The 24485-nt window shown below is 28.8% G+C and overlaps 1 protein-coding gene across 19 annotated transcripts in view; it reads right to left on the bottom strand.

Moving 5' to 3' along the window:
- Window positions 1-24485, bottom strand: part of LOC100883744 (CUGBP Elav-like family member 1-A) — a 1238863-nt gene that overhangs the window by 583723 nt on the left and 630655 nt on the right. Inside the window, exons 1-2 of one of the 19 annotated variants that reach the window (XM_076532037.1) lie at window positions 10560-10754; window positions 7743-7853 (exon numbers count right to left, since the gene is read on the bottom strand). The exons of 17 other annotated variants lie outside the window; for them this stretch is intronic. In XM_076532037.1, coding sequence (XP_076388152.1) covers window positions 7743-7837 — 95 coding nt within the window. In that variant the 5' untranslated portion in view covers window positions 7838-7853; window positions 10560-10754. Of the gene's footprint in view, window positions 1-7742; window positions 7854-10559; window positions 10755-24485 lie in introns of those variants that run through there. One more of the 19 variants, XM_076532040.1, reaches the window with a different exon arrangement.

Below are 24485 nucleotides of genomic sequence, written 5' to 3'. Positions count from 1 at the left end.
CTGCAGATTTGGGAATGTAGGAATTTGGAGATGTAGGGATTTTAGAAAGAAAATCGTTTCCTTTTTTCTTACCATTTCTTTCCAACGACAGAACCTAGTACAATCTAAGTAAGAAACGCAAAAATTTGAAGACCTACTTGTACTGTTACTAGCACCACTTACTGACGCAGTATAAACGACCCCTAACGGAGGAAGGAAGGCAATGCGCATTTTCCTCCACGTGGCGTAGTTTTTTTATGTTTGGGGAAAAACCCATCAGAGAAAGTAGGGGTAAGAGGTCGAGGTGTTGGTCAAAAGAAGCACTTAGAGGAAGAGAGTAAAGTCAGTTGTACAGAAAGCGTCATTGTGTAGTTATTTGGATATAGTGTGGAGTTGTTCAGTGTAGTACATGTTGTTTTTATAGCTTAAATACAGGGTGTCCTGATTTTTCCGGCCCAACTTTGTCAGCGTGTTCTACAAGCAAAAGTAAGAGAAAATGTTATATGAACATATGCTTTTAAATGTTTTGTTAAGGAGTTACAACTAATAATACAAAATTATAATGAACTGGCATTTCGTCGACACAGCGTACGAACGTATTATAAATATCTCTATTTCTGCTTATATAAACTCTTATGTCTACTTGCTCTGCAAGTTGATATCCACATTTTTTATTAACGTTTTATTACCGAATTAACATTTCAAAATGACGTCCGTTACTACGAATACGCACGCTGCGTCGACGAAATGCCAGTTCATTATAATTTTCTATAATTAGTTATAACGCCTTAATAAGACATTTAAGAGCATATGTTCATATAATATTTTTTCTTATTTTTGCGTGTAGAACACGCTGACAAAGTTTGGCTGGAAAAAATTGGGACACCCTGTATATTTATTGATATAACTACTTTTAATCAAATGTCAGTTTTCAGTGTGACCGTCAACATGTTAATAAATAAACCGGTCGAATATTGAGTATTATTAAATAAATAGGTTCAATAATAGGTCACTACGTAAATTACTAACAAATAGAATTAAACAAATTTCTTCCAAATATTATAGTATAATTGAGGCTTGCTATCTGCATCGGTAGATCTACGTAGCTTATAATATCCTTTGTTGACATAGCGGTAGCTTCGTTAAGCTGTACGAGCTATTGAACCTTCAGTCAGCTCGAAACACAGAAACGGGATATAGGAAGAAAGAAAAGAAAAAAATGTCGGAGAAACGAGAAAAGAGAAGAATCGACCAAAGCTCGGCAGTGTGAAACTCTTTAACGACTCTTATTCGCGAGACTCTTTGCGGAAAACGCGGAAAGGAAAATACAGGTATAAAAAGAGGCAAACACTTCATGACACAGGCGGTACAGTATGTCGACACTTAACGTATGTTATTGTTAAAATAAAGGAAAAAGGAAAAATTCAGATAGCTGAATTTTATAAATGACAAAATTAAAAATTCAATTTTCGTTTGTAAATACTTTCCAACATCGTTTTTACGAAGAAAGAAGATAAACACAGAACATTATATTACCAGCTAGAATTACGGAAATTATATTTGCGAACTTAAAAAATTTAAAGTTTGTTTCTTGGTCACCGATATTTCACGTTATTTCTTAAGGAAAATATAGAGAAAGAAGTGAATAATTTACTAATGAGTGGATTAATAACGAAGAATTAAAATTAACAATTCAGCGAATTAAAAGCACGATTTCCGTTTTCAACTACTGCACACACGCCATCTTTAGAAAGAAAATAGAAGAAGATTGTAATCCAATATGCCATTAGCGGTGAAAATGATGCAAGTTATTTTTAATAAATCAGAGGATTGAAAATTCGAAGATATTTGACATATACTGTTGTTATGAAGGAGAAAGTAAAAGAATCGAATAATTTATTAATTAGTAGAAGAATAGAAATTGAATTGAATAATTTAATAATTTTGGAGTTCCATTTCCGTTCACAGATGTCTGACGTACGACATTATTATAGAGAAGAGAATATGGTGAATATGTTATTGGTAGCTAAAATTACGGAAGTACAAGAATGGAATTTGAAAGTACTAAAGAATTTATTGCCATCCAACGTCGTAGAAATTGAATTGATAATTTAGAAAATTCATAGTTTAACATTACTTTACAAATATTTGACGTACACTACTGTTACAGAAAGGGAAATTATCGTATATAAAAATAAATAAAAGTACATGAATTTTATAATAAAATTTATTGTTATATTTAAAGTTTACATATAGTTCTCAGACAAACTCTCTTATAGTACCATAACAAATTATTCGAAGAATAAGGGAAACAAATTGTTAGTAGCCAAATAATATTATATTCCTCCACATTTATAACTTAGTTAGCAGTTTTCGAGTAAATGATTATTAAATTTTTTATTTCTTAGTCGCTGCAGAATTTTTGTTCTGGATATAAAGCTTCTATTATAGCAGAGTTCTTTCTCCTCAAATTAAATCGGTTTTCAAGAGGATAATGTACCTAACATTTACCCAAAATGAATCTCTTTCAGAATAGAACATACGTATTGAAAATCAGAATGCAATTTATCTGGATAACAGTTGTGCTCCAAGTATGTAATTTCTGAGAATTCACTGACGATAGCTACTTGCTTATTCAAAATAGGGACAAATAGCTTGCTGTGGTGGAAAATTCAAAGCTGGAAAATCGTTAATCGCTAGAGAAGATCGAGCCACTTTACGCAAGCCACTAATTGGCTGCAGAGACACTGCTTGGAGAGGCAACCAATTAAAAAGAGCTGAGCACAGAGGAAAAAAAGCTGCTGAGCGAGAAAGGTGGCCGTATAATCGATTCTCAAATCGAGCCCCAATGAAAAGAAAGTTCAGCAAAGTTGCTATCGTTGCCTTGTTATGCACATTTTATTTATTTTACTGTTTTAATTCACCAGTGACCCCTCACCATCGTGTTTTCTTGCATTGGGAAATCGAGTGTTTCAGTAAACCGTGTAATTAACGTGCACCTACCCTGACGTTTTACATACATAAATGTTAATTACCGGTGTAGAACTTTGTACTTACATGTTCTTTGATGTTTTTAATTGCTTGCGAAATTATAATGAACAATTTGATGGAGAAGTTTTGAAAGTTACCAAACTTGTTTAACGAAATCAATTTATTCCGGACTACAGCAGAACGTTTGAAAAGTATTATTAAATTTCCAACTGAAGTATTCATTGCAAAAGTTCTAAAACGAAGTTGATTTGCCCTTTACTAAAAAATTAAAACGTCTCATTTCGTCTGAAGAGATATTTTCGTCTGGATGGGTTATTTTTAAGCGAGTTGTAGAATTAAAATTTATTCTTTGTAACACCGAGGCTATTAACCACAATACCATTTTGAATATTTATGTGCCTTATCATGTGCGTTTTCGTGTAGGTTTTACATTTTGCTTTAAACGTAAAATAAGTGCTTAATTCCTTTATCACAAAATTATTTTCAATGTAAAATAATTTCAACTAATATAGTATTCAGTTCTTAGTTAAAAAATATGGTCAGGAGGGGTACTAACCCCTCCTGAAATATTTACTCCTCATAAAATATTTTTAATTTTTTGTATACATTTTTATTTACATTTTAAGAAAAGCATAATAAAACTTGTATTAAATGAATTAAACTGATAGTAATATTATACTTATCTAAAATAAACATATTAAACATAATTTGAATTTATATGAATGCGTTTATCATTCTTACTGGAATGAAGCAATAAAAATGTATGTTAATAAAATAGGCCAGTATTAAAATGGAATATCAATTTCTATTGTGAAGGATTTAGTTTTTCAAACGATCATTGTAAATACTGACTACAATAAAATTTGAATAAAAAAGGATGAAGTTTGAAAGTGATAAATTAATTCCTTACTGAGAAATCGTGTTTTGGTTTTCAGGTTTCAAGTTCTACAATAATACATTAAAATGTGCAAACAACTGATGAAACTTGTTCACCAAATTAGATCAACGACTTCGGAACGACTTTGAAAAGTTTTTTAAAATATATGTATTGTTCTTTTTAAAGTATGCCTATTACTCGGACAGGATTTCTATATAATGCAATGTTTGTTAACACCTATTATTTTAAAAAGTTGCTACAAAATGTAACTTGTATCCATCAATTATTTAAACAAATAAGTATATAAATGATCTAAATAGGTATGAAGTATTAAAAAGTTTTGTCAATAAAATTTACTTATTACCTAATTATTTAGATAGCAAAGTTAAAATTAAAATTAAATTTGGATTCACGTGTTTGTCAAGTTGATATACGTGAAAAAAACACAGTGGTCATAGGTTGACTGCTTTAACTACAAAAAATTATAAGACATTTTTGGTTTTATAAAGTTAGTTCAAAAGTTCTCTATACAGGACCGCACGTGACTTCTAGTTGTTTTTAACCGACTTCGAAAAAGGAGGAGGTTACTCAATTCGATCAGTATATTTTTTTTTTCCATGTATGTTCGTGCATTGCGCCTAGCTGGATGGACCGATCGGAATGAAACCTTTTGCATCTGGTGGGTTCAGACTCCCCATTGGTACCATAATCAAAAAATTTTTCATTTTTTAATTGCAAAGTGTTGTTATTGCAGAAAAACCGGCAACTTTTAAAATAAACTTTTCTCGATTTTAGTGCCCTTTTAATATCTTATCGCGGACATGATTCTGTACAATTTTGTTCATATACAAATTTCGCGGAAATGTTTAGATTTCGAGATATTAGCGAAAAAAATTGTTATTAACTTTTGAAATCAGCTTCGAACGATTTTAATGTCCTTTTAATATGTTGTCAGGGGCATGGTTCTGAACAATTTTGTTCATATACAAATTTCGCGGAAATGTTTAGTTTTCGAGATATTAGCAAAAATTGTTGTTAACTTTTGAAATCAACTTCGAACGATTTTAATGTCCTTTGAATATGTTGTTAGGGGCGTGGTTCTGGACAACATTTCCTCTTGCAAAATTGACGGAAAGCTTTTGTTTTCGAGATATTACAGAAATTGTTGTTAACTTTTGAAGCCAACTTCGAGCGATTTTTATGTCCTTCTAATACGTTATTAGTAGCATGATTCTAAACGAGTTTTTCCTTATGCATAATTGACGGAAAACTTTAGTTTTCGTGATATTAGCGAATAACTATTGTTATTATTATTAGTGGAACGCCCCGTGCTATGCACGGGAAAGACAAGAAAGGGCAATTACAATACACTGTACCAAAACATTAACTAAGCTTTGCCGCTTTGACACGCAACTTATGCAGATTACGCCTCCGAAAAGGTTGAAATGTATTTAATATACTACCTAACGAGTAAATAGGTTTAATTCATATCTGTGACGTAATTGTATGATTCAAAGCAATAGAAATTACTTCATTAGGAAATAGAAATTATTTTATACTTTTTAGTGCATTTCGAAGTCGGTGCATTTTTTTTCTTAAAATTATTTTATTAAAAACTTAAATACAGTGGCTTTCTAAACACAAATACAGTGGAGGGCAAAGTATTCGTATACTTAAAATATAGAAATAAAAAGAACAATATTTTCTATATTATTAAGTATATTTAATCATATGTATTTGTATATTAAACATTACGCTTACAGCAATAAATGACCCAAAACTGAAAACAATAACATCATGTAGTAACTTGAAATGGCTCGAAATTTACAAGACCGTAAGAAATCGCCGCAACAAAAGTATTCATACATTGTCATTTATGTTGATAAATGCAACAATTGTGATAGCATCAGGACATTCTGATCAATGTAACCATTACATTAGATGATGTTATGTTAGTGTATTCAGTAGTAATCGTGACAAGTATACTTTAACATTAATATTTGCAATATGAGGAGAAAAAGTAATGAAACAACAACAGAAGAAAAGAAAACTGTTATACAGTTACATGAAGAAGATAAATCGTATAGAAATACATCAGAAATACTAAAGAGGAGTCGATCGACTGTACAAAGTATTGTAAACAATTATAAAAAAAGAAGGAATATTGCGGAATAAAGAAAGAACCAGTAGACCGCGAAAATTAACTAGGAGAGAATATCAAAAAATCGTCCGAACTGTTAAAGAAAAACCAGATACCAGTGCATCTGAAATTGCATCACACCGTAAAGAATATATGCTGAAGGAAATTCACCCTAAAACAGTACGAAGAATGATGCATCGGGTCGGATATAACAGTAGAGTTGCGAGGAAGAAACTACTCATAAGCAAAGTAAACAAAAAAAGAGATTAGAATTTGCAGAGCAATACATAACTGCTAACGACGACTTCTGCAAAAGCGTAGTATTTTCCGACGAGTAAAAATTGAATATTTTTGAGCTGGGCGGCAGTAAAAAGGTATGGCGGAAAGCTAATAATGAATTGCATTTCAAAAATATACAACCGACGACGAAACACAGAGGTGAAAGAGTGATGGTGTGAGGACGTATTGCTGCTTCAGAAGGCGGCAATTTAGTAATAATAGTTGAAATAATGGATAAGTATTTATATTTAAATATTTTAAAAGAATATTTACAAAATAGTACAGATAATTAGAATGAATTAAATTTATGAATTAGATGAACTTTATTTTCAGCAAGACTGACGTGAAACGTACAGTCTATATGTGTAGTGCGTCAGTGTTTGTTAATACCAATACTCCCCACAGGTTAGCAATTCCATCACAATTGCTTGACTTAAATCCTGTCGAACATGTATGGGTAAAACTAGAAAAAATGTGAGAAAACATGATATAACACTTAAAAGAAATATTAAAAAGAAAATGGTGTAATATAGACCCTCACTTCGTTAAAAATTTGATGATTTACCGGAATCTTACAAAATATTAATTTATAAAATTCCTCATAAAATAATTATAACAATAATTAAGTGTACGAATACTTTTGTTCATGCGATTTCTTACAGTCTCGTGAATTTCAAGTCATTTTAAGTCACGACATGATATTATTGCGTTCGGTTTTGAGTTATTTGTTGCTGTAAGTGTAATGTTTAATATATAGCTATAAATGATTAAATATACTTATTAATGTAGAAAATATTGTTCTTTTTATTTCTATATTTTAAGTGTACGAATACTTTTGTCCCCCAAAATTCTTACACCGTTCAAAATACCAAAAATTTGATTTTATATCTATACTATGTATAACATTTGTTTTTGTATACTATGAAAGTTTGTCAAGAACCATCATATTAAAGTGATGCTGAAAAATTTACTAAAATATATTACAAATAAGCCTAAGTGCCTATTGTATATAAAATTACTATCTGTATGAATGTTTTATGTATAGAAATATTTTAAGCATCATTTACACATCAGAAGCTCCGATCATCTATAAGTTAATTGTTATTATAAAATAACAATATAATAACAATTTTATTCAAGTTTTGGAAATATTAAATATTATTTTGACTATTTTACAATAATTAAGTAAGGAACAATAAATGTCTTCGATTTTCATTTTCACGCAAATTAAAGTCATAGTAACATTAACAGGTGAACACTTGCCATATTCACTTTTCATGCAAAGTTGTAAGAACTAATGTCATAACATAAAATACGTTATAAATTTTATTAAAATATACATGTCCTACTACTATATAAGCGTGAACAATAAAAACTTCTACGTATTCCTTCTGTTTTACAATTCAACATTTATTAACGATCAACAAATGGCGGTAGTTAAATTAAAAATTCTTTATAATATTTATCTATGCTCACCATTCCATCGATTGCATACTGTTGTTATTGTTATCAAGTTGAAATGTCGGGCAGTCGAACAGCTTAAAGTCGAGTAGTATTTTATCCTCCTGCATTATCTTTAAACAATTGCTGCAATCGATATGAAATTTCAGAATAAGTATCAAAAATGAACCGCAAATATACGAATGTTTTGATAAGATTCCATATTTAATATGTTAATTTAAATGTATCATGAATGGTGAAGAGGAAAATTGAAACTAATAATATACAATATTAACATAATTTTAAATTATAAATAGATATTTTATAAATTAAACGATGATTTTCAGTTTGTAATTGTGTGAAAGCTACATTGTTATGTAGATAATATGACAATAATCTATAGGACCCCACAGAAATATGAGTTACGGCTGATTTTTCAATGATAGTTAAAACTTCGTTTGATCTTAGTTTTCCAAACCATGATTGTTATTTGTTTTACTATTTTTCAATAGAAAGTTCCACTTGAAACTTAGTTTAATAACAGTTTATTCACTGTCGCTTAAAAAATTAGGAGTACATTTCATTTCACTGTTTTCTATTTTATTTTTAAAAAATGAAAGTGGTACAGACATATTTTAATTACAACATGACTTTGCTTACAGTATTTCAGTATAATTAAGATGCAAATTGCTGTTTGAACCATGACTGAAAACTCAGCTTTTACATTTATTATTGTAGTTTACATTCACTGGTTAAATTAAATTGATAAAGTTCTTGAGATCTGATTATCGGATGACTAGATACTTAAACAATTTCAATATCTTCTCCATTTTTATTTTTTTAATTATAGCTATTTCACTGGATATTAATCTTCCTACTGTATGCATGGAAGTCTTATTGAAAAATTCAAACATCTAATTTTAATAAGTTTACGATTGATTTGATTTTAGAATTAATTATTCGGTAATTTTAGTTTAAGACCATTTATTTCTGAAAAATATTTATAAATTTATAGATAGTTATTAATGACAACTTATTACACATAAAAATCAATACAAATTAATTTCTTTTCCAATTTAAGCAATTTCTCACATTGCATGTTAGATAATTTCTTTTTAATAATTAGAAGTTAAGGAAAAAAAGCTAGAGAAGGTACAATCTAATATTGCAGGGTTTTCCCAAACTTCATATAAAGAAGAATCAATATTTCTTAAAAATAGTACATCAAGAAAATAGTAACATAATAACAACATCATGAAGAATATTTGTGATTACGGAAAAATTCTAAAAATGTAATACGGTTCTTTCATTTCAGTTTTTATTTCGCTTTATGGTTATTTAATGGTTATTTAAATTATAATTATAAGTAAATTTAATAGCTTCGTAAAGAAAAATTTTAACTGCTCACTCACAAAAATAAATTTGATTTATGATCTTTGTAAAATAATTTATTGAAGAGATAATGATGAATAAATAAATCCGTATAGCCTTAATTAGAGGACTAAAATCAAGATGGAAAAAATTCGTTTTTTCCACTTTTATATGAATATTATGAAAATGTGTTTTTTATGCCGAATTTTTAAACGTTTTTTAAACATCTTCGTATTTCATCTCTGAAAAATATGGACTAAATATTGAAAAAGTGCACTCATATTCAATCTGAAATTCATTTCACATTTTTTATTTCTATAATTTTTTTAAAATTATAACTAAGTAGAACGTATTAAGGATAATAGTCACATCTAAATGACATTTAATAGTTTGTTGAATTTTATAAAATTCCAAATTAGCTCGTGCTACTACGATCACTTTATCAAATAGAACGTTCTTGAAAATTTGTTTCTACAACATTCTTGTTAATTGAAATTTTTTAATTAAGTCCGAGATACTAAAACTAAATACAAATCACTCTTCTTAATTTTCATTTAACAGAACATGGAATATGTCATGCATAAATTTCTGCATAAAAACTTAAGCAACGGAATATTAAATAAATTAATGTTGTTTCACTTCAGTTAGTATTTTCCATTCTCATTTTCATTTCAGTGAAAAATTGCTTCCTGTTTAAAAGTGTAAGTCAATAAAAGTTGATATATTAACAAAATTGTACGCTGAAATATAGGCAATAGATTTATTTAGTATTTTATTATTACATAATCGTTCGGATATGTATTTTCAATCTCCATATTTGCTTACGGCGGGAAAATTAAAACAAAAGAAGAAGAAATCGTATACAATGGTAAAATGTTTCTACCTTAATTAAAAGAGGGTTTTGTTACTGACAGACTGAATTACTATTGTAACTTGACATCTTTAGGCAATTTACACTATATAAAAGATGATTTAGGATTTTTAAACAGAAATAACGACTATAACTCATTTTATATATTTTACAAATATTTTTGATTAGCATATAGTGAAAGACGTTCAGATTGACAAAGTTTATAATTTTTTTATTACACGGAATGATTTTTAATAACCCCTATTCTTTTCTTAAAAAACGTTGTAACGTTCAATGTTATAATACTATTATAAAATTATGATTACAATTAATGAAATCGATATTACTAAATACAATAGACTCTCGTTACAATTGCGACCCATTTTCCCTCGCACACGGAATTCTCCGGAACTGCTTCCATAAAAGCAGTTCTATCTACAATGTTAATTTAAAGAATTTTTTCCAATGACCTTACCTAACACGACTGAATCAGAAAATACATTACAAAATATTGTAGTGAACAAAGTGGTCTTAAATTAAAATTACTGAACGTTATATTATTTTCCTAATTAAAATTAAAAATAATCTAGAGCTCTCTAGACTATTATACTAATATAAATCATTTTGCTTACCGAAACACAATAACCGTCGTACACTTTAAATTTATTTTAAAAAACGCACTCACGCAAAAAAGAACACGAACAGGTACGAATACGCGTGGGAAATAAAAGAAAGGACAATAAAATGTTAAACAGAAAAAATTAAGTCAAATCAATACGAAACACACGTGTGTTGTTCGATGTCTACGGTAAGACTAAAACGAAACACAGGATCCCACGGCGATGGTTTTGATAAACGTCCTTCAGATTACACGGTACTAATTGGTTTAAGCGAACGACAATATTATTTCGTAAATCGTCCTTATGCGATATCCTGAGAGTGTAGACTTGTAAACAATATTCGGCGTATGAAATGGAATGTGAACAAAAACTTGAGCTCGAACGTTCGCAAAACGTAACTAAAACGTAAATTTTCTTAACGATAATTGGATTAAAATAGGATTAAATATTATTTTAAATGATAATCACTCTTCTTTACATTAGTTTACTTCATTTTTGAATCATTATTCCGTATGAGAACATATATCAAATAGAGTACAGGAGCCAATTACTATAAACCGTAAGTTTATTTTTTCGTACAATTAAATTTATATTTACTACATAAGAGATATCAAATTTTGATATTAATACACAATTGATTATTTATTTGTTTAAACTAAATATTTAAATTGTAAAAATTCTAAAGGTATTAGAAAAGTTAGCTTGAAATTTTTGTTACACAAATTTGTGTAAATTTCTACAAAATTTATCAAGACTATATTATTTAAAGAAAACACTGACAAATGAATGTCTATGTTAAGTAAAGTAAATCGTTCCAAAAGATGAAAACGCGAACTTTATTAGTAAAACTCATTTAAATAATGAAAAAGCAAAAATAAGAGTAATTCTTTAATAATAATTTAATTTTTGCTATTATTTTTAATAAACTCGGTAGCTAAAATAAATTTAAAAGTAGTGTAATTTATTGAGCGCAGTAGTTAGACCAGATTTTCGTTTGATGCATTGGTAAGTACACATGCCTTCATAAACATAACCTCTTTCTTATGTGTATAATTATTCAAATAAATTATTTATTAAATTATAATTGATTCATTTAATCACATTTATTTCTAAAAGTTAAATTGTTATTAATATTATTACTATCAAACTATATTATATTAGGTTATACACTAAATTTGTGTTGCAATATAGATACTGAAACATAGTACGTGGAGAAAAAAGCACAGTGATTGCATGAAAATTTCATCTTCATCCGTTTCAATATTTACGATTTTGCAACTGTTGCATTAATAAAGCCATACTGGTTTGAAAACAGTATTTTGAATGCCGCGTTTGTCACATATTAGCACATATTAGAACGTATGTATGTGGTATATTTGAACATATGCTGTATTTAAAAAATATAAGACGGTTTTCAAATATTTTTGAAAAATTTGACCAAAATGTATTTGCTACGTATGATACAGTAAATAAAAAGCGATCAAAAATAATGATCTTATACGTTTATCATTCAACATTGGAAACTAAAAAAAATAGAAATTTATGTACACCTTGGATGTGTAAGTAAACTGTAGTTGTTAATTGCATTAAATATTGCTCAACACTAGTGTCACGTACACAAATTCTCGGCCGTTTCTTTGTTTCTTCATTTTCCGGTGTGGGAAAAATTTTAATATGCAGCAGACCAACGGACAGGGAGAATGAATTTAATACTTCATTTATTTTGGAACGACCCTGCTACGGTAATGTTACCTCATATACTCGGTCTTGTCTGCTCGTTTTTCTCCGTCCGGGCGTGCGCCAGCTTCAAAAACTGCTAAGGTTTCCGAGTATTTGAGAAACGAAACGAAATTACCCAAACGAATGGTACGGTCGTTAACGATCACTTTACGTTCACCTCTGTATTCTTGTAATTATGTTGAAACACTGATGCTCTGTCTGCCGACCACGAGAAACTTTTCTCGAAAGATAAATATTTCGTGATGGAAAGAACGATGAAACGAGTACAGGGCAAATTTCACGTAATATGATCCTACACTCCGGGGAATATTTAAATAAAGTATATTCGTTTAGAGATGAATTTATTTCGTCTTTGTTACGGTAAAAAAAAAAATTAGTACGAGGTGGGAGATTCCAATAGATCTGCCCATTACCGTATCTTGAACATCCTACAGTAGGATGAAACGAATTCACTGTACGCTCTTAATATTACTTTATCCATAAATTATATCCTTTGAAGAGTAAAAAAAGATGCGATCAAAATATGCTCTGTAAAAATTATTAGTTTATTACGTATTATTGTTAAGATACATATACGTAAATGAAATTAGTAGAAATTACTAAATGAACTTTAAAGAATATCATTGCGAATAAATTAATTTTTGTTTATTAATTTTTAACGCATATAAACTTCTTTATACTATTATAATATGTACTTCTATCCACTTTTTAATTAATTGTGCCGTTCTTCAAATGCTACAATTCTCGTTTTGTAGTCTTGAAAAATTTTAAAAATATTTCAGTATTAGCAATTTATAAGAAAGTAAAATATGGAATAAAAGAAAGATATTAAACACATTATATTTTATAAATAAAGTGTATTTAGATATCCTACTTTTTAATATAACTTACATTGAATTATTACTAGTTTTTTATTTTCGTATTAATCTCAATTTTATTACTTTTTAATGTTTTCCTGGTTTAATTAAATTTAATTAAACATAGTTTAATAATCTGCATTCGTAATATTAAATAAACAGTTTATATAAAATTCTACGAGAACTAATTTTTAATAAATAAATAAAATAATAATTTTTACAATAAAAGCAAATTTTGAAACTATTCGTTACTTCTAAGGAATTTAATTCTGAAAACAGATTAAAATTTTCAAATTTAAAAAAGTTTCCTGATTTGAAGAGTGAATTGTTTGATTGTCTTTAACGCTATAAATTATTCTATAATTCCTGCTGAATTAAATAATGAGTTATTAATACATTGTAAATATTTTAATATAAAAATATGTGAAAGGAATAAATTTTTATCGATGTTTGTCAATATAGCTTAAATCTAAAGATCCAACGAAAATTTTAACTGTAACACACGATGGAGCAAAAAATGGTTCCTGCGGAAAACATAAGGAGAAGTGGTAAGTCGTGTTCTAACAAGAAAAACCATCGCAGTCGCTGAAGCTGACTAAAAATGAGAATGAAAATCAGAACTTGGTAAGTAGAAAATACGTTTTTCTCTTTGTCTAATGACGTTCTTTTCTTCAGTGAGAAAAATACTTCATTTAGAAAACCATACTCTTCATCTGCACTAATGTTTGTGAAAAATAATCGTCTCTTATTCTTTTGATCAAATGTAGGACGCACTATATTCTTGAGAAAATTAAGAAATGGATAGAATATGGCTAAAACTTGTTACAAATAAAAATTGAATAATATGTATCAAAAAGGTATAAATATACGTTTAAACAAGGAACGTATTCTTAACCGACTTCGAAAAAGGAGGAGGTTACTCAATTCGATCAGTATTTTTTTTTTTTTTTTTCTACGTATGTTCACCGATTACGTCTAGCTGGATGGACCAATCGGAATGAAACCTTTTGCATATGGTAGGTGCTGACTCCCCATTGGTACCATTATCAAAAAATTTTTCATTTTTTAATTGCAAAGTGTTGTTATTGCAAAAAACCGGCAACTTTTGAAATAAACTTTTCTCGATTTTAGTGCGCTTTTAATATCTTATCACGGACATGATTCTGAACAATTTTGTTTATATACAAATTTTGCGGAAAGCTTTAGTTTTCGAGATATTAGCGAAAAATTGTTGAAAAGTTTTGAAATCAACTTCGAACAATTTTAATGTCCTTTTAATATGTTGTCAGGGGCATGGTTCTGGACAACCTTTTCGTTATGCATAACTGACGGAAAGCTTTAGCTTTCGAGATATTAGCGAAAAAAAAAATTAAAAAACGAATATTCATGTTGTCTTTTACTTAATTATGTTCATGGCATTTACGCAGACAAAAAAAAAGCCCGGAAGAACTGTCTCACAGTATCCTATACAATTCTCCCCATTCCACTAAAAAGCGTGAAATAAAATAATTTAAAAAAAAAAAATATGCCAACTTCGAAATGTACTAAAAAGTATAAAATAATTTCTATTCCCTAATGAAGTAATTTCTATTTCATTCAATCATACAATTACGTAACAGATATGAATGAAACCTATTTACACGTTAGGTAGTTTATTAAATACATTTCAACCTTATCGGAGGCGTAGTTATAATACTATCATTGAACAATACAGACAATATTTATTAGTAAATGATGTTGCTAAATTTTAGCGAAAGTTAAACATAACAGTAGGTATATATATGTATAAATACATATAGCGTGTTCAAAAGTAAAATATTCAAATTTTCCTGCATGTACTACAAGTAGTTTAAAAAATGTTAGGTATATACATTCTGGTGTAACAAATGTTTCCCTTGCATAAGTACACATATGTAAACAATTTTTTGCTTTCTAAAAGTTTCCAAACTTCCAAATTCTCAGTTCTTCAAATTTCTCAAGTTTAAAACTGGACAATTTCCTAGACTTCTAAAATGTGGTTGAAGTTCGACGTAATTTAACAAAAACAAGGCTTTCATAACCTCGGATGTTTTTATTCGTCCATATCATTGCATTTATAGAACAAAGCTTCACACAATAAGAAAAGTTATTTTGTTGCCGAAAAATTGTAGCATTTTGCTTTGTCTCTGCATTAGTTCTAATAATAAAGGTTCCATTGTGTGTTGAAAGAAAGAAGTAACAATAGGAACTCCAAAAGCATCAGTCGGAAATATTCGCAGTTGAACGAGAGACGAAGACATTCGTCTAGTGGACAAGCTTGAAGAATTTAGAGAAGGTCACACGAGTGGGCAACTGTGTTCGAGTACAAAAGAGAAGTTTCAACCTGAAGAAAGAACGTAAAGGATGTTTCGCGCGTAAACTGATATTCCATTTGGAGCGGTGAGGCGAGGAAAGCGTGGTCTGACTTGAAGAAGCGCAAAAAAAGGAAAAAAAAAAGAAGAGAACACCTCGTCTCTTCCGAGTAAGCGAGTAAGCTCTTCAGAACGCAAAGAGGGCGTCGCGACTGGATTCAAAAGTTGAAGAGCTGGAAGGAAAGCGAGAAACGGAAAACGAAGGACGAAGTTGAGTCCTTAGATGACGGAGAGGAAAAGAATCGAGTTTTTTTTTTAAATACGTAGCTTCTTTAAGTCTACGTACTTTCATCTTCCTACGAATATGTATACTTAGCATAAGTATGCATTCGAAGAATCGTAATTGTTACAGTCTTCATGATGTAAAATTACTTTGATAATAAATCATTACAATAAGGAAAGAAATAATTGTTCACTGTTCCTTTGATCAATAGGCAATACTTTAAAATTCAATTCTAATTATGAACAAATAAAAAGTATTGTAGGCACCAAAACTAAATATCTGAAGAAAAGAATTTTATACTTACCAAAGTAAAAAGTAAAAATTCACTTTTTATAGAAACTATGAATAATTGTAATAACACGTCCATCAACATTTACTCCATAATTTTTAATAATTTATTGATCATTTTTTAGAGCAGTTTTTCCTGTTCTTCCTTTTAAAAACAGACAGCAATAATTGAAAAAATAGCACTGTAGTACTTTTTATTTTCACATTTCAAATGAGAACAGCACAAAAGTCATAAATATCATTAAGATTGGCCTACTAATTTGAAATAGAAAATTGAAACGTTGCCTATATAAACTACCGTCCATAAGTATCCGGACACAAGTGAAATATGCATTCGCGTTGCATGAAAGTTATTTAAGTATCTGCAACAGTAACTAAAATCTATTTTTTTTCTGCGAAAGTCAGAATACTGGAACGTTTTTCGATTGATAATTCTCGTTTGGAACTCATATCTTGATGGAAAAGAAGCTACAGACGAACTAAACCGAAACTGTCGAGTGCGTAGCGTTACCTCCATTCTTATCTCCACTGAGGGAACCTAAACATCTACCAACAGTTTACAAACACTTGAAACATATCGAAGAACCCACTGAATACGTTCTGTGCCATAGAAATGAAACACAGTAGAAATTAAAATTTTTTTTAGAATCGAAAGCGTTTCATTAGATTCACAAATTTGGACTTTGTACTTCTGGACATGAATTTTACTTTCACACTTTCATTGTATAATTTGTACATAAAAATTAATTATATTCCGTTATGACACCTCAAAAAAGATAATAATAATTATTACAAATGATATGATAACCCTAAATACCTTTCGTACAAAGTTCAACTATGTCTTATGTAACAAAACCAAGTGTCCGGATACTTATGGACGGTAGTGTATGTAGAAGTAAGATATTAAATGTCTATACTGTGGTTGTTACGTAAAATCATTTAAATAGATATGTAACTTTATGTTACATGCTTGTATGTTTATGTTCTTCATTTGGTATATAGAAAAGAATATATAAAAGGAACTTGCAACAATGTTTAACAAATTAAAAAAAATGTATCAATGCATATAGACTTACGTCTCAATAAATGTAAATAAATTATTTGTATTAATATTTTGTGGTGTAACCAAGTATCAATTTTTCTCTCAATTAGTTTGTAGTTAAAGATATTTAATGTAGGTACGTATATGCACATTTAAATTGCAAGATTAACAGTTTATTAAAATAAAAATAAAAATTTTATAAATTGTATCCTATTTATTATAGTATCATTTTATTAAATTCTACATGACTGTAGAGTATACTATTGTATATTACTTAAAATAGTGTTTAAAATATGTTATTTAATGATCATATGTGTAGGTATCTATCACACTGTTTTAAATGTTCTGTCCAAAACAAACATTCTTTAACTTCTAATTGATTTATGTCAAAGCCTTTATAAATATTATTTATTTTTGTATTCAATTTAGTTATATTACTTTTATTAGTTTTTTCTTCTGTTGTAAAATATGGTAGTTCTGCAAATATTTTCCTTTTCTTTCGTGTTTTAGGATAAGTATAAGTTAAAAGCAGGAAAACTTCTGACTTTGTTCATATTTGCGACTCCCATTCAGCCCCCTATGGTTATTGCGGAGTGGTTTATACTTTAAAACTTTTTCATGAACCTGCCGTAAATGAAAAAACACCTGATAGAAATCGGATAGTCGATTTAAAAAATTCCTTTATACACAAAAATATTTCCTATCATATTTTAAATAAACATTCCATTTCAATGTATAAATTTTAATTATAGAAAGTTAAGTAAATCACAATAATATAAAGAATCAAATAATGTTTCTTTTCTGTCAAATAAATTCCGCATGTTTTTCCGGTCTGTCTATTATTTGATTTAAAATTAAACAAACAATATCGTAATAATATAGTAGTAGTTAAATTCTTATTGGCAAAATATGTACGCTTGTAAGGTTATGTACATACACATTTCTACGATGTAGGTATACATTTTCTTCCAAGAAGATACTGAACAAAATCTTTTGGATTCTTTACTTTTACACGTAACACACGTTTTGGATATACGTCAAAAGTTTCAATACGTGAAAGATGCATAAACGTTCGTAGTCCAGTCATCACAATTCCCTCGTCGTTTCTTCTGTATTCTTGGCAGTTCTCTACGTTCGTGAAACATCAGGAGAAAAATCATATTTGTAAATAACCAAGGCAAAGTCAAGACTCATGGTAACAAGTGTCTAATAGTGAAAACAAAACACGTTCATGTTAGTTTCATCCACGTTAAAACTCGCGGAACTTTTATTCGTTTTACTACACGAACTGAACTTAACTCCGCAGCAGCTTTTCTTATTTTCTGAAGTAACAGCAACACGTTCGATTCTACTAAAATCTAATTGGTACGAACTCATCAAATCACAAAACATCGAACCTCGCAGTTCCGGTTCCTTTTTAAAATTTATAAAATTTATAAATAGCAACGAGATTCAGTAATTAAATTTAAATTCTAGTTTTTTAATTTTAGTCATTTTCGATTTTTTTACTTATTACCATGGATGATGGGTCGGTAAATCTGAGACACACTTTGATCATTTCAATCGATTATTTATTTAAATTTTAGTAATATTGTCAACACCGTAAATATTTATAAATTGTATAATATTGGTGTTTCTTTTTTTTTATATAATCAAAATATAAATTTCTTGCATCGATTCAAATGAAATATAAGCACATGTAAATAGTGCTTGAAGGTGCTATTATTAATTTTATTGTAGCCTGCAGGATGTTTGTCATATGAATTAGCAATTTAAAAGTATTTTTCATTATTGCTAAACAAGTCATGCAAATAAAAGTTAATAGAAGTAGCTGAAGCTTTTCAGATGTTTTTCAACTTACCACCTTATAACAAAGTTGATAACATGGTGAGAAGAATCGTGGATAACTTACCTGAAACAAAAATATTAAAAAGTTTATGTTATTTTGTTACATTAGAATAAAAATTTTGTTGAAATTAAATAACAAGATATCATATTTTATTAATGTTGACTGTAAGAAATAATGTTTTAGACTAACGTGTTTACTTGTCGAATACAGTAAACTGATTGAAATATGTCATTCTTGCAAATACCACAATATCAATAAAACATTTCGAAAATAATTGTCCGTGGAAATAGGAGACCAAAGTTTAATTCATACTGACATGGAATAAATCGTTATTTCTACCTTATTTTTATAATTATTTTTACCTTATTCTTCAACGTCCATCTATTAGACAAGTAAAATTAATAAGTTAGAATTATAGCGAACGAATTTCAAAGTTTATTAATAAAGTTTACTCTTAATGCATTCAAGAAAGAGGGCTTATTATAAGACAATCCTTAGGAAGTGAAACGTTTCTTCCAGTTATATAATCCTCCATCAATTATTATGCTAACTGATGCTATTTTAATTTCAGATTAATATCAATTTTTACCAACTTCTTCCTTAATTATCAATTTAAGGACCGAGGAAAACAGCACGGGGAACAATTTCAAACTACATCTCAAAGTTTCCCTTTCAAATCTTTAAAACTCTATTTACAAAGTTAACTTTGTAAAAATAACATTAACATAAAACTTTCGAAGTTGTAACAGAATATTCTACTTTAAATACAGCTTTTAAGAAATTGATATCTTCTTCGTGTATTTTTTTAAAAATTGTAAATGTGTTTGTTAATATGTACATATCCCAGTTTTTTACCATCAGACTTTGCATATTCAAACAATGAGAAAAACATGTTATCTTAATATATAGTATTGAACACATAAAGCAGAAAATTGAAAGGTTTGACAAATTTTAGGATTCAAAAATTCGAAACTTTATTAATCTAGAAATTCAGAAACTTAAAAATTTGGACTTCTGAAAACTTTAAAGATTTGAAAATTTAAGAATTTAAGAATTTAAGAATTCGAATATCAACTGATTTGGAGACTTGGAGCACCAAAATTTTAGGTATTTGGTATCTAAAAATTTCGAATGTAAAAAATTAATAACTTCGAATTAGAATTTGAATGTTGAAGAGTTTAGGGAATGTGAAGGTCTGACAATTTTCAAGTCTTAATTGACAGTTTTGCCCTTAAGAGTACACAAAAATTGTTTCAAAACAATTATGTGAACCGTTCTGCATATTACAATTTATTCACAACGTTAAAGAAAATGCTCTTATTATTATTATATAATAAGATCACTACATCATTCAATGGGGTAGAATGGATTTTTTCAAATCTTCGTTATACACGCCCTGGTTAGCTGTTTACACATTTAAAATACACGAAAATATACTCCAAATTCCTGTGGTGTCAAATACAGAAAGTATCATCACAACTTTACATTCGGCACTGTAACTTTTACTCCATGCCTCCCCTTTTCTTTCAAAGCACACATTTTGATTCCGAACAATACATCCGCTCCTAATAAAAAAGCACGCCTCGATCTCAGATACCCAATCCTATTCAGCCTCAAATGCTCTTCATTTACACCCGTCACGCTATTCTTCAGGAATAACCTCGCAGTCCGCAATAGTTGTGGTATCGATATCCGGTTTCGAGGGTGGGGAATATCCAAACGTAACGGACATGCAGCAGCAGCGGCAGCTTCGAGCGAATAATGGGATGGGTCTATTCTCCGGGTCGTTGGTACTCAGGATTTGATCGATGATCACCGATGACAAGCAGTTTCGTGTGTGTCGAGTTTGCATACCTGGCAAATTAATTGGTATACACCGATCGTGCTCGCGTTATTCGTATTTGCGCAAGCGAAACGCCGCGTTCCATGCGTTATGTTCATTATTACTTGAATCCGACATACCAAACCCCTGTCCTCGCGAACGCTGCTACTCGCTTCTGCACGTACTGTGAAAAAGATCTGGTATGGCTGCTGAGCTGCTCGAATGTCCATTCGTAATGGGCAAATAGAGGTGCAATGTTATTAATTATTTGAAGCTGTGTTACGTGTTGTCATCTCTTCGTATTGACGTCGAATACTAAACATAGGTTTGAAAGCTTATATTGGAAATACACTGAAAGCTTTTACGCGACTTCGTAAGAAACAGGTTTTGGAAGCAGAAGCAGCTTCGTTTCTACGTTAATTTGTTAGAAAATAGTATTTTTACGATATACTGCTACAATAGTATTTCTATAACATAGTATTTGTACAATATTATTTTTGTGGTATAGTAGTTCTATAATAGAATTTTTATGTTAAAATTTTATTGACTGGTAAGTAGGTAACATTTTCAAAGTTGACAATATTTGTAATTTGCTTTTGTTATCAAAATAAAACGTGTGTAACTAAATAAGAAAAAATTGATTATTCTAAAATTGCCAAATTATACATATAAAATAAGTCATAATCACATCTAAACCACATCGTAATCTTAGAATATACAGGATAAGTTAAATTCGAAAAATACGAAAAAATCTGAAATTTAAGTTTATTATGATTTAACAGGAAAAAAGATCACCACTGAGGGTACAGGGGCGCTAGTACAAAAATAAATATGGCGAATAAAAGAGTACTTCTAATATTAAATTAATACCAAAAATTTATCAAAAGAGGTTAGAATTTACAGTCATATTACCAATGTTATATAAGTTATATAATTATTATAATTTTATATAAATTATGTATCATGTTATATAACATTCGAAACATTTTTACTAGTTTTATTATTGTAAATAAATAGGATCATGTTTCTCTTTAATTCTAAAAGTATACGCGTGTCGGTTATTTTTATTTGTTCATACGGCGACCGTTAGTATCGCATGTAAAATTTTTCGCATACGGTTTAGTTAACACTTATTTTTAAAATCTCTGCGTATATTCAATTCTGTTAAATGAGACATTTTGGTTATGTTTATTATTTCATAGAACGTTACATAACTATTAACAGTATTATGGTGTTTGGAGCTTTTTATACTCATTACGATATCTTTAAAAATTGTTACTATTATCAATCAAGCATAATGAAATCATTGTTAAAATGTTTGTTTCTAATTTTATTATTATACTATAAAATTATTATTTGAGTTTGATGATGTATCAATATTAGAAATTGTTATAAATAAGGTTTTCATAAATGTACCCAAACATTTGTTAAACTAAAGATCATAACAGAGGTTGAAACTAAATGTTTGGAAATTCTGTTAATTACTGAAAATTTAGTATTAATTTATTTCTTTCTATTTAAGAAAACATTTCGCCAGTGTAGTACCTATTAACATAATGCTTAAAAAGTTTCAAGTAATAGAAATGATTTAATTCTACGTCAAATAATTCTTACACGAAAAAGTACGGCTACTGTCAGAATAAAACTAAACTAATAACCAGACTGCACATTTCTATTCATTTATGATATATTAAAGTCTGCAAAGTATACATAACCATACACGCGAGTGTATTTAAACTTTTTCAAATGTCTGCTTTATTAACGACAGACTGTTTGCTTTAAGAAAAATACACATGTATTATACGCTTTTGAAATATGGCTTTGAAATAAAAAATACTCCATTGAAATTAAATAGTGATCTGTTCACTGGCACTCGTATGCTTTTTCTATTTGCAAATAACTTATTGTTCGTATTGAGTCTGTATATAATTTTTCTACTTTTTCGTAGATTGAACAATAGGAACAATTTACTACTACAAATATACTATTTTGCTTTCATTAACATTATTTCATTACACTAATATTATAGCAATATACTGAACAACACAATGTATTTATAGATATAGTAAAATTTTGCCCATTCGAATTAGTGGAAAAAACGAAAATAATGATCTGCATCTATTGAAAAACCTAAAAAACAGAAATATTATTTGCAATCATTTTTTTGTAATCTCTTACAAGCAAATTGTAAAAATGAAAAAATATTATAAAGAAAATAATTATATTCCACAAAACTTTTCCATCGTTTATTGTCAATAGATATTATCGATCAAAACTTTATTAATAAATTCCGACTCATTTCATTCTGAATTCGGAATGAATGTACATCACATTCGAGTCGAAATTTAAATTATAACTTCGACTTGTTAGTTATAACCAAGGTAATATAAATGAAAATTAACGTTTATTTAATTACAGTCGCTATTACGACTATTGTAACATTACTATTTTATTTTTTATTCTCATAGCCGAACTATATATTTTCAATGTCTATAAGCTCTTGAGAGAAAAAGTGCGATTTAAAAAGTTGGTAGGATTTAGAGGTTTTAAAAAGAATTGCAAAAAGTCACAAATAAAATAAAGCTTTTTTAATCTTGGTATAAATCGTGAAAGAATTAAAGCTACGTAACTTTTATAACGGCAAATATAAAAATTATAAAAATTGAGATTGGTTAAATTAGAATTTATATTTCGATTCAGATATTCTGTAATTCAAACTTGTCCGTGTGCGAGTGATTGAACCAATTTTTTTGTCGCTGTTTGCTAATGTTCGTCATTTTTATTCGGTGTCGACGAAGCACTATTGCCGTAAAAAAAGGGAGAAATGATACATTACCGACATTGTGCAGATTGATGAAGATTGTTATATTTAATAGTTGTCACTTTGTTCAGTAAAATATTCGGTTTTTACGCGTTTCAAATTTTTAAAACAAAAATTAAGCTAAGAAAAATTTGTTTGATGAAATCTCCTAAACATATGAGCACAAGAAATTTCTTTGTTATTTATTTAAAGAATAAAACATTTAATCTTTTTTGTACATGGTAAAAAGTTGCACATTTAAAATTATCTAACATAATCATAAGAAATGTGCGTATCGAAATATCTACGAAATATATGTCAAAATAGTATTAATAAAGATTTCTCGTTTCAATAATAAAGTGTTTTTAATGACATACAATTTATTATCATGTTTTAAATGAACAAAAGTGAAATTTCGATTTCAAACGTCTGTCACTTCTTCCTCGTACAAAATTAAAATAGCCGTAAATTATTATGTCGGAAAACATGCATAATGTTTTTGCTTCTTTTTTCTTTAAATATATGATCTCTAAACGGTATAATGTAATTTAAGAAACAGTCGTATTTTACTCATATTTGTTATTAAAACTGAATGTTCAAACCAAAAACTTAGAACCTTGTAAATTAATAGATCAGATTCTTCTTAAGTACACGACTTGCAATAAAATAAATGTTACATAACTCAACCAAATTTTATTTCAGTAAAAATGACTACAGAAATCAACGATGAAATACTAAATATAGTATTTTGTTATTATTTTTAAATAAATTTTTTTTTTTAATACATTAAGTTACCTAGAATTTCTAAAATATCTTGTAATTATTTGCAACTTACCTATGTTGTCACGAGATTTTCTGTATGTGTAAGTAGCTTACTAAATGAACTTTAGATGTCTAAAGAAACATCTGCAACAAAAGGAGTAGTAT

Source organism: Megachile rotundata, chromosome 5, assembly GCF_050947335.1.
Source record: "Megachile rotundata isolate GNS110a chromosome 5, iyMegRotu1, whole genome shotgun sequence".
In the NCBI taxonomy this organism is placed as follows: Eukaryota; Metazoa; Arthropoda; class Insecta; order Hymenoptera; family Megachilidae; genus Megachile; species Megachile rotundata.
The sequence above is the reverse complement of the archived record's forward strand: the minus strand, read 5'-3'. Positions and strand labels throughout refer to the sequence as shown.